A 16,422-nucleotide genomic window follows, 5' to 3' on the forward strand; every position below is an offset into this window, starting at 1 on the left:
ATGACAATTAGTTCAATACAAGAATTACTTCCTAAGTATACAATAATAATTAAAATTGCAGAATTAACAGATTTTTTTCCTTCAAAGTTGCCAACTGATAAACCTCAAGTTTAAGAAGACACATCCTGCAACCACCTTTTAGAAGCCCTACTTTTTATGAAAGGTTGCTAAAACATGCTGTGTTTTGCTTTGCTTCCCTCTAGGAAATAGTGGTCTTTTAGAAAAGTGCTAATGATAGCTGAAATTTAAAGAAAACAATTCCTCTCCAATAGCATTTTAAATCAGAAAGCAAGATAAAGGCACCACATCAAAATCAATACACCCAAGACTCATATACCCAGGAACTCCACCCTGGGCAGTGGGTGGTGTCATCCCCAAATAAAAGGTGGAAGGAACAAATCTGCAGAGATGTGCTTACTCTGCAGAGTGTAGAACTATAAATACCTGCGGATACCTAGAAGAAATCCAGAAGGGAGTCAACTCAGGTCTCTTTCCAGAAGACTTGAGATTTATGAGCATATAAGCAGTAAAGCTATGGGCGCACAATGTCCCAAAGACTGTGTGTAGATAGAAAGGGACAGAATCTTGCCTAACACAAACATTTAAGGTTGAGGGGAAAAGATTAATCTAAATCCCCAGAGGTAACCAGGAAAGCCTGATCAGAATGAGAACCTTAACAAAGAGGTTTCTGAGAAGCCAGGGAAGAGAGCTTCAAGAATTGAGTAGTCTGTGTCAAACGTCACATGAAGGTCAAAGAGTGAAATATCGAGGCTGGCATCATGGCACAGCAGGTAAAGCCACTGCCTGTGATGCTGGCATCCCATATGGGCACTGGTTTGAGTCCCAGCTGCTCCAGTTCCAATTCAGCTCCCTGCCAATGGCCTGGGAAAAACAGAAGAAGATGGCCCAAGTGTTTGGGCCACTGCATCTACATGGGAGACCTGTATGAAGCTCCTTGCTCCTGGCTTTGGCTTAGCCCAGCCCTGGCTGTTGTGATCATCTGGGGAGTGAACTAACTGATGGAAGACCTCTATCTGTCTCTCTCCCTAACTGTGACTTTCAAATAAATAAACAAATCTTTTTTAAAAAGAGTGAAATATGTCCCCAGTATACTACAGACTCAGGTTTATTTTGGAAAAGTTAAAATACTGCCTGCCTAGACTACTGCTTACAATGTAGGTGACTGCACATTTCTGCAATATAGTCCTTAATTAAAAGATCTGACATATTGAAAGCGAGCTGGGCTTGTGCAAAAGCAGAGGAAAAACATATTTTGTCCAATATTCTCCCATTTTTACTTCTCAAAGTCAAATCAGGGGATGGACAATTTCAAATGATATCAAATCCTTAAAATGCGTCCAATTCAGGTTGCTTGATGACATAAAATGAGCAAGCTTAGGTTTCAAAAAGTAAATTTAGATCCTGCATAATCTCAGATTAGAAAGAATTAAATATGAATATCAAAAGTCTAAATCCTAGGTCTGACACTAATACATGAAACTCATAATACATTCAACAAATAGGTGAGGGCAATCTGCATGCAATGCATTGTTCCAGATACTTGGGCCATATCTACAAATTAAAGGCCTCCTCTCATAAAGCTTAAATTCTAGTTGGAGAAGACAGACTAATAAATGTATGAAGAGAATTTTATAGTACCTAAAAATCTGGATCACATGTAGTTTTGCAGGCCAGCATGGGGACTTGGCTTTTAGACCAGGAGAGGTGGGGAAACACAAAAGCAAGGAGTTCTAGTGATGGGTGACTGGATCTGACTTACACTTTTAAAAGATCCATCTGTTGGGCCAACAATGGAGTAAGATAGGGTCGGATTCTGGAGTGATACTGAAGGCAGAATAGCCAAGGTGCCTTTCCAATGAACTGGGTATGTGGTATGATACAGAAAAGGCAAAGATGTGTGGAAAGAGAGACTTGTCACCTACTGGGATGCAGAGGCTTAGATGGGGGGGGGGGGGTAGAGAAGCAGATCAGTGGTTCAACTTTTGATGTCACATTAGAGACACTTCTAGACACTGAGCTCGATGGATCCAAAGAGAGAAATAGGGGAGATGTCAACATATAAATGACATTTTGGCAATAGATAGAAAAAAGGTTCAGGGAGAAAATCCTAGGATCTGCTACCAACTGGAGGTTGGGGCAGGAGGAGTAGAGAAGCTGGCAGCTTCTGGAAGAATCTAAGCTATTCACATTTCAATTCATTCAGTAAATAAATGTGAGAATGCATCCTCATATTCAAAGTCACATGCAGGTTTAGAGCTCATCTCGCTGAGGATCAACATCAAAGTCAATGAAAGTATCAAATTTTCAGCTCTGGGTTGTAGGACACATGAGAAAGGAAAGATTTAATGTACAGAGAGAATACAACATAAAGTCAACTCGCTAGTTTCCCTTGATGTCCTAAGAAACAGAAACATATTAACCAAAACCATTCTTATATTCCAAAGATTAGGCTCCCAATGAAAAGTACCTCGCATTTCTGTAGCCACCGCCAGAGTCTGAACTTTTGGTTGGCTCTCATCTTGGCTTCTGTTCTCAGCATGTGAATAATGAGACGATTTTTGTTTTGTAGAGCCACATCAAGAGGTGTTTCTCCCTTAATATGAAAGAAAGCATTCAATTACATTATATATATATAAATATATATATATGCTAACCATGTTTTTTTTTTTTTTAACTCACCAGGATCACAGACTCAACACATTTCTTCCAAGAGTATCTAGCTATTAGTGTTTATATCTATTTTGTGGTAATCGAAGACAAATTCATAGCCTATCTTTATGTTAACTTATCATTCTTCTAAGTAAAGATAAACTAAAGGAGGTAAATACCTGATCATACCTTAACGTTTCGGATATCCAGGCTAGAACCAGCCTCCAAAAGTTTATGAACTGCATTCACATTTCCTGCTGCAACTGCCCAATGAAGTGGAGTGTTTTGGTGGATTTTGTCAACCACACTGAGTGAAGGATTAAATTTTAAAAGAAATCCAGTGGGTTCTGGCCTGTCTCAAAGCAATAAAATACCAAGGGGTGTTATCAGACATGATGATTTGAAGAGTAAATGCAAATAATAAAGCTTTTAAGGTAACGCATCAATTAACCGATTAGTAAGTGTTCTGAACAACTGGGGGGGGGGGACTTCTTTATACAGAATTCTAATCTAGTTATTCACAGGAGAAATTTTGGGGAAAAAAGACATCTATAAAATGATAGTCTATTGGCCGGCGCCGCGGCTCACTAGGCTAATCCTCCGCCTTGAGGCGCCGGCACACCGGGTTCTAGTCCCAGTTGGGGCGCCGGATTCTGTCCCAGTTGCCCCTCTTCCAGGCCAGCTCTCTGCTGTGGCCAGGAGTGCAGTGGAGGATGGCCCAAGTGCTTGGGCCCTGCACCCCATGGGAGACCAGGAGAAGCACCTGGCTCCTGCCATCGGATCAGCGCTGGCCGCAGCACACCGGCCGCGGCGGCCATTGGAGGGTGAACCAATGATAAAGGAAGACCTTTCTCTCTGTCTCTCTCTGTCCACTCTGCCTGTCAAAAAAAAAAAAAAAAAAAAAAAGATAGTCTATTATACAGGTAATATAATTTTTTAAAGATTTGTTTATTTGAAAGGCACAGTTACAGAGAGAGAGGAGAGGCAGAGAGAGAGAGGGAGAGGTCTTCCATGGCTGGTTCACTCCCTAATTGACCGCAATGGCCGGAGCTGCGCAGATCCAAAGCCAGGAGCCTGGAGCTTCTTCCGGATCTCCCACATGGGTGCAGGGGTCCAAGGACTTGGGCCATCTTCTACTGCTTTCCCAGGCCATAGCAGAGAGCTAGATGGGAAGTGGAGCAGCTGGGTCTTGAACCGGCGCCCATACGGGATGCCGGCACTGCAGGCGGTGGTTTTACCTGCTAAGCCATAGCACTGGCCCCAGATAACATAATTTTAACATCAATACAGTGGAATAACTGTTTTGTGTTTTAGACTTCATGTTATTTTTCTACTGGTTAACATATGTTTTTAAAAATTTATTTATTTTTTGTTTGAAAGGCAGAGAGAGAGAGAGGGAGGGAGAGAGAGGGAGAGAGAAAAGGAGAGGGAAGGGGGGGGAGGAAGGGAGGGAGAGACCTTCCATATGCTGGTTCACCCCCCAAATGGCCACAACAGCCAGAGCTGAGCCAATCTGAAGCTAGGAATTAGGATCCAGGAGCTTCTTCTGGGTCTCCCACATGGTTGCAAGGGCCCAGGCACTTGGGTCATCTTCTATTGCTTTCCCAGGCCATAGCAGAGAGCGGGATCAGAAATGGGGCAGCCAAGGCTTGAATGGGCACCCATATGAGATGCTGGCATTGCAGGCAGTGGCTTCACCAGCTACGCAACAGCGCTGGCCCCTGTATTTTTTTTTTTTTTTTTTTTGACAGGCAGAGTGGACAGTGAGAGAGAGAGACAGAGAGAAAGGTCTTCCTTTGCCGTTGGTTCACCCTCCAATGGCCGCCGCGGCCGGCACACCGCGCTGATCCGATGGCAGGAACCAGGAGCTTCTCCTGGTCTCCCATGGGGTGCAGGGCCCAAGTACTTGGGCCATCTTCCACTGCACTCCTGGCCAAAGCAGAGAGCTGGCCTGGAAGAGGAGCAACCAGGACAGAATCTGGCACCCGGACCAGGACTAGAACCTGGTGTGCCGGCGCCGCAGGCAGAGGATTAGCCTAGTGAGCCACGGCACTGGCCCCATATTTTTTTTTTAATTATGGATTTAAGTTTGGCCAGTATTAAATGTTATTTATTTAATTAAAGAGGAAATGCATAATGTTATTTTTGAGGAGTTAAACCAAGAGATAACTTGACATACTCTCTCTACTCATTTATTAAACAGGTATAAATATTATCCTAAAATATTTAGAAAATTATGAACTAGAAGAAGAAAATACTTTACTTTATCGCCAATACATTCTCTTCCTTCATGACTACAAGAGATTATTTAATAAAATAGTATTCTATTTTAATTATTCTATCAAGATCTTTAGATAATATATCATTCCTTAGAGTTAACAAGGAAGATAAAATGCTTTTTGACAAAATTCTGCCCCAGCCCCACTACTCCATGAACAAAAGGAAAACAGCATTAGAACTCAGTTATTAGAAGAAAGAAGTACAAATAGAATCAGAAATTCAGTATAACAGACAAACTGTAGCGCTTGCTCATATTTGCATAAAATACCAGCAATTGGACCACACTTGTAGTTCTAAGAAACATACGTAGGAAACTTTAAATATGTAAATGTAAATGCCTGATGAAAACACACAAACACTCTCTTCATAGAGCAGTTACAGTCAATATTGTCAGAGCAGCCAATAATGATGCCAGGGAATCTTGAAATTACCGTTTTCCTAAAACAGATTTATTACTCAGATTGTAAATTATGAGAACATTTAAATTTATAGCCATTTCTAAAATGCAAAAGAGGAAATATAAGTTATGTTACTATAAATAAGTTTGTTAAGGAACTGCTATCTGTTCTTTAAGGGGACTCTTCTTCTTACCAGTAGTTTTCATATTACCGTGTATTTCAATAGTACCTTTTTAACTACAGCTATAAGACTGTATCACAATCACAAGGCAAAAAATCTTACTGTCTTGAGAACATACTATCATCTCTCATAGACTGAGATACTTAAAATCATATACACAGAAAATAAACTGATGGAATCAAGAATCAGATTGAGGCAATTCTATTAGACTCACCCAATTACTTTTTGAGCTGATAACATAAGAGGTGTCTGCCCATTTACATCTGTCATATTCACGCTCTATTCAAACAGAAGAATTGATTAGCATAACCATAAACACAGTCAAAATTCTCTTTCTTCTCCTGGTAGAAATACATTCAGTGCTATCAGTGTGTCTACCAGAAGAGTTCAAGTATCATGTGAATAAAAGAATGTTGTGTTTCAATTCCTTAGGGTAAAAACCCATGGATTTCTATAAGGTATTTTAAAAGGGGAAATCTGAGTACATGATGTAAAACATTATATGATGTGAATGGAAGCCACCTGGGGGAAAAGTAAACTTGCTAACAACATCAAATATAAGAGATGTAGAGAGCTTGGAAGTCATCCAGCTAGACCTTAACTGACAGGTTAATTCCCACTATCTTTTCTTACACAAAGTCATCCTGTTCTACTCAACACTTTCTGTAACAGTAAACACTCCCTACCTTCTGATGCCAATTGAGATTTTGGATTTATAATATTAAGTTTCAAATAGTAGAATATGAATAGTTCTTTTCTATTTTCTGAATTAGAGGAAAAAGGAAATCCTAATTCCATGAGAGTATTTTCCTTTTAATAAAATAGGTCTAGGTTTTTGATACACAGTTAAGTCTCCAATCAAGCCAAAGAAAAAGAATTTCAGTTACCAATGATTCTTAGGAGCTCTGGAAAAACAGAACTTGGAAAGGAGCCCAAAGAGAAGCAGAAATGATTCCTCCTCATATACCATTCCAAAATAAAACCCAGGAGGTTATAATTATTCTACTTCAATTGGCAAAGTCTGAGAGAAAGTACTTATTTAATGGGAGCACTACCCTTGCAACAGCATTTGTGCAAACATGTTTCCACTATGGTTACAGGAAAGACTGCTAACATACCAACTACTCTGTTACCAGGAAGCCCATGCCAGGCAAGTATAGCTGACAGTGAAACTCCCACTGCCAATAACCTATAATTTAACCTATGCCTCTTAAGGCAAGTCAATTTTCCTGAAATTACTTTAGAGAACAATAAGAAACACACATTCAAATTGGATCCCATTTGGGCTCAAATAATGAAAGCAAATGATGGGTTAATCTGGTGATCTGACTACCATTCCTACATTCAATCAGAAGAAAAATATAGGCTTTGAAGGCATGTTTTTGAAAAACTGCAAATTACTAGGCTCCTAAGAAAAACAAGTTTCAGAAACATCTATTATATGTTACTGAGCTAAATGACCTGTCTTTTATCTCCAGTGAAGCTGGAAAAGCAGTAGTCAAGAGCTACACATTTACTAAGGCTAATTTTTAATATCTGGGTACCCATTAACTTCCACTTTAAAAACAAGGACAGACTATCACTAATAATCTTCCCAGTCTCTCAGGTTGTAATAGCTGGAGTGTAAGACACAATTCAAAGCATACCTGTCCCTTTGAGATGAGATATGCTATAATAGGCATGTGTTGAAATAAAACTGCCAGGTGAATACTGCTGAATCCCTCTCCATCAATGAGAGCTGGGTCTGCACCATGCTGAATTAATAATATGACCATAGGTAAATGCCCTTGTCTGTAAATAGAAGACAAAAAAGTATGCTATATTCTGCGCCATCCAGAAAAAGAAAAAAAAATGCAGGGAGAAATTGATACTCCTAAGACACGAAGAATTTTGATTAGATATCAAGGAAATTTTCTAGCAGCAGGATTTTTGAAGCACCAGAGGTTGTCTAGATATTTGACTTAGAGCCTCCAAACTTCGAACTACAAGGATAGTCCTCGAGGGCAAGTGACGGATCTGATGACCTCCAAATCTACCTCAACCACATTGCTACCACGTGCAAATAATTTTATATGGCTAAGGCTAATAATCAAAATTTTAAAAACTCTTAGACTTCACTGTTGCTATTTCAAAAAAAAAAAATCATGAGCCAGATGTGTGGAAGTATAAAACTTACAGAGAATGAATAATATCATTAAGAACCATATATGCTTATACCTGAATACAGCAGGCACTGTCCTTCAGTAGTTTAAAGGGTAAGTTACCCCTAGATTCTGAAAAACTCCTGGTTATAATGAAAAGACTGAACTTCTTGCTTTACATGAACAATTATGCATTTAATTTAGGTCATGTCAACTCTACTAACCAGAGAATGGAGCTAAAATAAAAGGAAAAGCTGTTTAGTATCCAGATTTATTAATTTCAGCTTCTGAAGGCCAATACACATCAGAGAAGAGAGGACAGTGATCCAACAATATAAATGTTCTAATAAGTTGACCAACTCAAAATTTCTTATTAATCTTGCACTAACCTCCAACCAGTGGACCCATAAGGCCCCAAAGGATATAGAGATACACTTTACATTTACTTGAAGAAGGAATAAAATTTGAAATAAAATTGAAACTATGTAAGTTTTCAAATGGGCATATATCATTCACTGAACTACTGCTTTTATTTCATGTAACCAAATCCAAGACATATATTCTAATTATAAAAAGTAAACTATAAAACACACATTTAAGTCTGATAATCATAACGGTGCTCTAAATTAAACACCAAAAACATCCTTTCTTAAACTCTTTAAAACTACATAAATAAAGGGGGACAAAAAGAAAAGAAAGCCCTTCAAGCTGTTTGTAACTGCCATTTCCAACAGAGCACTCACCTCAAGTGTCTAATTAATTTTAATATTTAAAGAAACCTACCGGATGGCCCAGTGCAGAGGAGTTGAATTTAAATCTCCACCCAATTGATCTACAACAGCACCTCTTGAAATATAAAATCTGTTAAAAACAGATACAAATGAAAATAAGGTTTGAAACTTCATATTGAGAAAGAAAATACATTTTTCCTACTAATATATAAATGTTTTGGAAAAAAGAAGTATAACTCTAATATAGACGTTTGAAAGACTTACACAGCAGTGTCAAACAAACCTCTATGGTATATTCTTAGCATGCCGATGTAATTAGCATTCCATCACAGCTCACATGCCACATATATGATGCTATTCTCTATATATCCTAACTACCTCAGCAATCCTAAAATAGTTTATAGTATCACATATTCTATTTAACTTGGAAGGGGACAGGTGAAATCAGGAAACTTACAGTGGTTGAAAATTAGAGGCCCGCGCCGCGGCTCACTAGGCTAATCCTCTGCCTGCGGCGCCGGCACACTGGGTTCTAGTCCCGGTCGGGGCGCCGGATTCTGTCCCAGTTGCCCCTTTTCCAGGCCAGCTCTCTGCTGTGGCCAGGGAGTGCAGTGGAGGATGGCCCAAGTACTTGGGCCCTGCACCCCATGGGAGACCAGGAGAAGCACCTGGCTCCTGCCATCAGATCTGCGCGGTATGCCGGCCGCAGCGCGCCAGCCACGGCGGCCACTGGAGGGTGAACCAACAGCAAAGGAAGACCTTTCTCTCTGTCTCTCTCTCTCTCACTGTCCACTCTGCCTGTCAAAAAAAATTAAAAAAAAAAAAATTAGAAGTACCACTTGAGAATGAATTCTAAAAGTAATAAAATATTCATTTAAAATCCTTTCAGCAAAGATAGATTTTTTTAATGATTTGCTGTCTATTCTTGGGACACAGATGTTATGCACTGTATAAGGTGAACCTGTATGTTAATAAGATAGATTTTCTTCTATGGTTTATAGAAGGTAACCTCTTTACTTTAAAGTTCTTCTTCATATGTTATCTAAACAATCTGCCAGTTTATTTCCACATAAAAGGAGTTTGCCTGGGTGTATATCTGTCAGAATATCTCAAACTTTAGTCAATTTTAATTTTTTAAACTTTAAGGATTTAAAATATATAATACTATAATATAAATTACTCATATACAAATATGCATATATATTTTACTTGCTAAGATATAAAACAACAACAAAAAAACAATGGATAGGCAATAGTGCTTTATGAAGGGAAATCACTTTATACGATCCATATATGCCCACTTAAAACTGTTCCATGTTTAGTTTTTTTAGAAAAAGGTTAAATTCCCTACCTACCTATTCCTCCTAGCATCACTAAGTAAGACATCTTAAAGTTTCCTCTAAACTAGACACAAGATTCTACTATCCAGAGAAAATCCGTCATATGTTTTCTTTCAAAAAATTGTCACTTTTACTTCCTAAACTTTATCTTGGGTTTTATCTCTAGTTTTCCTTTTAGGACCAGTGAGGGTCCTGCCTTAATGTTCTCTAAGGTCCTTTTCAACTCTAGTTATTGTACATAGCAGAAAGTTTCAGGGATTAATTAACAACAGACTGCAGATGGTTCAATTCTCATACATGCACTTAAAGAAAAAGAAAAATGAAGGAGTGGTCCAGAATTAGAAACACACAATTAGCACCTGTACATCCCATCTTACCTTACAAGATCCAGCCTGTTGTTAATAGCAGCCCAATGAAGAAGTGACACATTTTCTTTGTCCGGTTGTCGGACATCATATCCTGCATCCACTAACTCTTTACATCGTTCAAAAATTCCGTATCTCAAATAAGAAAAAAGGGGACAAAATTGATATTATTAAAATACTTTCAAATATCAAAATTTCTTCCTTTTACCATGTCCCTTCTTTATTCAAACTTTCCTTCTGCCAACACAGAGAAACAAGAGTTATCCCTCAGGGTCCACGGGGTAATGGCCCCCTGAAGAAACTCAAATTCATGGATGTTCAAGTCCCTTATATAAAATGGCATGGTATTTGCATATAACCTACACACGTCTTCCCATATACTTTGGGACTGAACCTGCAGGTGGGAACCTGAAAACAGACAGGCACGAGCAGAACATAGTGCAAAGCGAAACAACAAAAGCAAACTCAGTTTACTGACTGATCAAATTAATCCATTTGGAGATGAACTTGATTTTCTTAAATACACTTTCACACTCACATATGCCATCTCCTTCAGTTTCACTTGATCTTCTAGCATATCTCAGGAACACAGGGTACCAATTCCTGCCAGCAGTCTTATCTTTGAATCAAACCAAGCCCACACAATAACCTCATGATAAGGGAGAAAAACTAAAAGCAAATGTAGAACAGGAAATACTCAAGAACCAAAAACATGGGCATCCTATAGGTGCAGCACAGGGAAGAATGATGTCTTTCCTGCAGGAGACGGAGTATGATGCATAAGCTATGTGTTTACACTGAAGGCTGACAAAAGGAAAGCAAAGCTTTTCAAGCACAGGGGACAGCACACAGAGAAACAAGAGACATGGAACTGCATGGGTATTCAGAAAAATATAAACAGTTTAGCACTGTTAATGCACAAAGCCTAAGACTGGGATTGGCAAGAGATGTGACTAGAAGAAGTAGTCGAAGAACATACAGACCTTCTAGTGTATCCTACTAAGTTCAGACTTTATCTGTAGTTCAATGGGAAACCAATAGAGGGTCTTAAAGAGGAAAGCACTAAGACTTTGAGTTTTCAGAGAGATCACATCAGTGGCAGTACGGAAACTGCTCAGAACAGGGGAAGGACAGAGACCAAGAGACCAGTTTAGAGGCGACTGCAATAAACACAGGTAAAAGACAACGAGAACCTAACAAGGGGACAGGCGATAGGAACAGAAAAGGAAGGATGGAATTGAGAGATTTCTGTGACTGTCAGGAATGAGAAATACCTATTCATGATGCTATAACAAATTTTTAAGCCACTTATTAGCAATATTTCTAACAGAAACTTGAATGCTCAGTAGGCCACTGGGTTGTTTTGAAACTTACTTAAAAGGACCTCAAAGTTTCCACAGGCCCTCAAAGGTCAAAAATCAATATCCACTTAAAGTAGTGGTTACCAGGGCCTCTGGAATCCATATTAATACTTGAATAGTTTTCAATATGCTTTGAAATTGACATACATAACATATAATAAAGTGTTAAAGCCCAATAGGCTAATGAATTACCAAACATCTTTGCTTTTGACAAAATCACATCAAGTTAGTACGGTGACATCAGTTCTTTTCATGCTGATTTACTAGAGCATGATCTACATTTGATGGGCAACTTAATAGGCAGATTTTATTTGACTACTAAGAAAAAAAACAATATAGTCTAATAGACAAAATATTTTAAAATATGTTCAATGGCAAGAAATGGAGGATATGTTAATCATTAATGAGATCCAAAAGGGTGAAAACGTTGGAAATAATTGTGATACCTACAATTTGAAAATCTTAAGGAAAACTTCAAAAATGGGACTTCCATTTTCAGTGCAAGCAAAACAACCCACTGTATGTTTCAAGTGGTCAGAAAATGTATTTCTACCTTATGGCATTTCTTCCAGTGCTCCCTGGACATAGGAAAAAATTCAATAAATAAATAATTGTTAAAAATATCTATAAACATGTGAGTTCCATCTACATATTCAGGTTATAGCACATTTTAAGTTCAAACTCAGAGACTTGTTTTTGTCTCATTTTAAATCACCCGTTCATTCAACAAACATTTACTGGGCATGCTTTTACAAGACAGGAACTGTGCAAAACTCTGGAGCAACAAACAGGAAGAAGATATGCTTGTACAAAAAAAGCTTCCCCTTGCAATGTAACTGGGGAGCCTGGTCCATAAGCACTAAGCACTCTGATGCTGTAGGACAAACACCCTAAGTGTCAGTACTAACGAATTCCCAGTATGAAGTGAGGAAGGTAAACAAGTGGAGTGCCGTGAATTATACATGTATTATCCTAACTCAGCAAAACGTAAGGACAGAACAAAGTTTGAAAGACTTACTGAGTGGCTTTTACAATGTCACAGTTACTGGAGTCCTCTATAAGAGGAATAATCTCTCTCGCCTTGGCAAGTTCTTTGTCTCCGTGTGCGCAGACGCCGTGTCGACCAAACCCTGGAGGGTGGGGGCTGTGGCTGTGATTCTTGCACTGAAGAGTAAGAGTGATTTGAGAAAGCATACATGAAAATCAATGTCAGTTAAGGATGGGGGATGCTCAAAGTTTCTCAGCTTCCTAGAAGCATAAATATATCATAAACTTAACATGTATGACATTATATTTCTTTAAAAAAAAGACTTTAAAGTGTGACCTTGATTATGGTGATACTTCTGGCCATTCATTTACATAATAACCAATATAATCTCATAAATTATACAGATTCCTAAGCAGGAGTGGATTCAACTTTAGTAAAATATATTATTTTTTCCAAAGAAATGACATTTTTAAAGAGAACCTCCTCAAATTAATCCTTGCTAAGCCCATTAAGGCATTTGGATCTGGCTGAAAAGCCCATGAGAGCATTTCAGGAATGGATGATCCACATGAAGGATCTCTGAGATCCCAGTGGAAAGAAGGGGCCATCAAAGAAGGAGGTACTTCTCTCTGAACGGAGGAGAGAAGTTCCACTTTGCTTATGGCTAAATAGTGATGAAGTTTGTAGACTCTAAAGGCTTCCATAGCCTTGGCAGCTCATGTCAAGAGCCTCGGGTGATCACTGACGTCATAAGAATGTCAACTGTGTTTTTTTTTTTTTAAAGATTTATTTATTTTACACAGAGGGGAGAGGCAGAGAGAGAGAGAGGTCCTCCATGGGGCCAGCACTGTGGTGCAGTGGGTTAACGCCCTAACTTGAAGCGCTGGCATTCCATATGGGTACCAGTTCTAGTCCCAGCTGCTCCACTTCCCATCCAGCTCTCTGCTATGGCCTATGGCCTGGGACAGCAGAAGAGGATGGCCCAAGTCCTTGGGCCCCTGCACCCATGTGGGAGACCTGGAAGAAGCTCCTGGCTCCTGGCTTTGGATCGGCGCAGCTCTGGCCATTGTGGCCAACTGTCTCTACCTCTCTCTCTGACTGTCTTTCAGAAATAAATAAAATAAATCTTAAAAAAAAAAAAGAGAGAGAGAGAGAGGGGTCCTCCATCCGATGATTCACTCCCCAGTTGGCTATAACAACCGGAGCTGTGCTGATCTAAAGCCAGGAGCCAAGAGCCTCCTCTGGGCCTCACACACGGGTTCAGGGGCCAAAGGCCTTGGGCCATCCTCTACTGTCTTCCCAGGCCACAGCAGAGAGCTGGATGGGAAGAGGAGCAGCCGGGTCTTGAACTGGTGCCCACATGAGATGCAGGCACTGCAGGCGGCAGCCCCACCTGCCATGACACAGCGCTGGCCCCAGAATGTTAATTGTTAAATCAACAACAGTAAATCAACAACAGGAGGGGCTGGTGCAACAGGTTAATCCTCCACCTGAAGCAACGGCATCCCATATGGGTGCCAGTTCTAGTCCTAGTTGCCCCCTTCCAATCCAGCTCTCTGCTATGGCCTGGAGAAGCAGTAGAAGATGGCCCAACTCCTTGGGCCCCTGCACCAGTGTGGGAGACCCAGAAGAAACTCCTGGCTCCTGGCTTTGGATGGGTGCAGCTCTGGCCGTTGTATCCATTTGGGGAGTGAACCAATGGAAGGAAGACCTCTCTCTCTGTCTCTCCCTCTCACTGTAACTCTACCTCTCAAATAAATAAATAAAATCTTAAAAAAAAAAAAAAATCAACAACAGGAGGCAGTGTGCATTTACTCCCCATGTAGGACCTCTGTCCTTAATGAGTTGTACCATGAGAATTAACTGTAAAACTTGTTTTCAAACAGTACTTTATACTTTGTGTGGGGGGTGAGGGGGCAAATTGTAGAAATCTTTACTTAGTATAGAGTTGGTCTTCTGCAAATAAAGTTAATTAAAAATGAATCTTAATGAAGAATGGGATAGGAGAGGGAGTAGGAGTTGGGACAGGAGTAGGGGTGGGAGGGAGGGTATGGGGGGGGTGGAGAACTACTATATTCCTAAAGCTGTACCTATGGAATTTGTATTCATTAAATAAAAGCTTTCTTTAAAAAAAAAAAAAAAACTTGCTAAGCAAACTTAACAGATATTTATCCTCAATTTTAAAAGATGATTTAAAAACTTGCATCTTCAAAACAGGTTCCTTGGGAAACTATCAATTATTGCAATGACCTTACCTTAAAAAGTTTTTAGGGGCCAGTGCTGTGGCACAGTAGGTTAATACTCCGCCTGTGGCGCCGGCATCCCATATGGGTGCTGGTTTGAGACCCGGCTGCTCCTCTTCCAATCCCGCTCTCTGCTGTGGCCTGGGAAAGCAGAAGAGGGCCCAAGTCCTTGGGCCCCTGCACTCGCGTGGAAGACCGGGAAGCTCCAGGCTCCTGGCTTTGGATCAGCACAGCTCGGGCCGTTGTAGCCATTTGGGGAGTGAACCAATGGAAGGAAGACCTTTCTCTCTGTCTCTTCCTCTGTCTGTAACTCTACCTCTCAAATAAATAAATAAATACAATCTCTTTTTTTGAAGATTTATTTATTCATTTGAAAGTCAGAGTTACTCAGAGAGAGAAGGAGAGGCAGAGAGAGAGGTCTTCCATCCACTGGTTCACTCCCTAGTTGGTCTCAACAGCCGGAGCTGCGCCAATCTGAAGCTAGGAGCCAGGAGCCTGGAGCCTCTCCCGGGACCCCAACATGGGCGCAGGGGTAGAAGGACCTGGGCCATCTTCCACTGCTTTCCCAGGCCACAGCAGAGAGCTGGATGGGAAGTGAAGCAGCCGGGTCTCAAACCGGCACCCATATTATGGGAAGCCGACGCCTCAGGCCAGGGCGTTAACCCAACTGTGCCACAGTGCTGGCCCCTAAATAAATAAAATCTTAAAAAAAAAAGTTTTTAGAATTCCCATTCTGAAAAGAGAACAAGGTACTTTAAAAAATCCATGAAAAACTGAATGAAAAGGTAAGTTTAGTCCAAAAACTTTTGCACTCCATGCATATGATGAGTCTTTAAAAAGTTCATGGAAAATGCATGCTATGAAAAAACTATTCATGGATTTCAACATTTTAAAAAACACTTTTTTTTTTTTTTTTTTGAAAATCAGTGAGAGGGAGGGAGAGAGGGAAAGAGAGAGAATCTTCCATCTGCTGGTTCACTCCATGAACGGTTACAACAGCTGGAGCTGGGCCAGGCTGAAACCGGGACCCAGGAACTCTATCCTGGTCTCCCACAGGGGTGGCAGGGACCTAAGTACTTAGGCCATCATCTGCTGCCTTCACAGGCATATTAGCAGGAATACGAGATCAGAAGTGTGGCAGTCAGGATTCGGTCTGACCTTCTGATACAAGATGCAGGCATCCCAAGTAGGGGCTTAATCCACTACCCCACAATGCCAGCCCTCAATAATTTTTTTGTACTAAAATAAACATGTTTAATTATTTTTCCATTAACTTCTTCAAGTATCTTCATATATAAAATACATGTATATACGTTTGCATAATGTAAATAATGAATATGAAATGAACTCCTATGTCACCCATGTGACACTGACAGGACCCAGAAGACTGTTTCCAATGCATGCTATGGTCTATCATATTCCCACACTACAAAAATGGTTTCCTGATCTTAGCAATAACTTTTATTTTTTGCTTTTCTTTAGTTTTATTCCTTATGTATACACTAAAAAGTACAGATTTTTTTTTTTTTTATTTTTTGACAGGCAGAGTGGACAGTGAGAGAGAGAGACAGAGAGAAAGGTCTTCCTTTGCCGTTGGTTCACCCTCCAATGGCCGCCAAGGCCGGCGCGCTGCGGCCGGCGCACCGCGCTGATCCGATGGCAGGAGCCAGGAGCCAGGTGCTTTTCCTGGTCTCCCATGGGGTGCAGGGCCCAAGCACCTGGGC

General features: G+C 40.3%; 1 protein-coding gene across 5 annotated transcripts in view; it reads right to left on the reverse strand.

Moving 5' to 3' along the window:
• ZDHHC13 (zDHHC palmitoyltransferase 13) overlaps nucleotides 1-16,422 on the reverse strand; it is a 56,985-nt gene that overhangs the window by 24,359 nt on the left and 16,204 nt on the right. For 3 of the 5 annotated variants that reach the window (XM_051851863.3, XM_089310829.1, XM_089310839.1), the window contains exons 2-8: nucleotides 12,486-12,631; nucleotides 10,119-10,241; nucleotides 8,454-8,531; nucleotides 7,176-7,320; nucleotides 5,744-5,808; nucleotides 2,860-3,022; nucleotides 2,489-2,614 (exon numbers count right to left, since the gene is read on the reverse strand). In XM_051851863.3, the coding sequence (XP_051707823.1) occupies nucleotides 2,489-2,614; nucleotides 2,860-3,022; nucleotides 5,744-5,808; nucleotides 7,176-7,320; nucleotides 8,454-8,531; nucleotides 10,119-10,241; nucleotides 12,486-12,631 (846 nt within the window). The remainder of the gene's footprint in view (nucleotides 1-2,488; nucleotides 2,615-2,859; nucleotides 3,023-5,743; nucleotides 5,809-7,175; nucleotides 7,321-8,453; nucleotides 8,532-10,118; nucleotides 10,242-12,485; nucleotides 12,632-16,422) is intronic. The other 2 variants (XM_089310833.1, XM_089310837.1) reach the window with 1 other exon arrangement.

The sequence above is a fragment of the Oryctolagus cuniculus genome, chromosome 1, assembly GCF_051225735.1.
Source record: "Oryctolagus cuniculus isolate XC-2025 breed Fujian yellow rabbit chromosome 1, ASM5122573v1, whole genome shotgun sequence".
Classification (NCBI taxonomy): Eukaryota; Metazoa; Chordata; class Mammalia; order Lagomorpha; family Leporidae; genus Oryctolagus; species Oryctolagus cuniculus.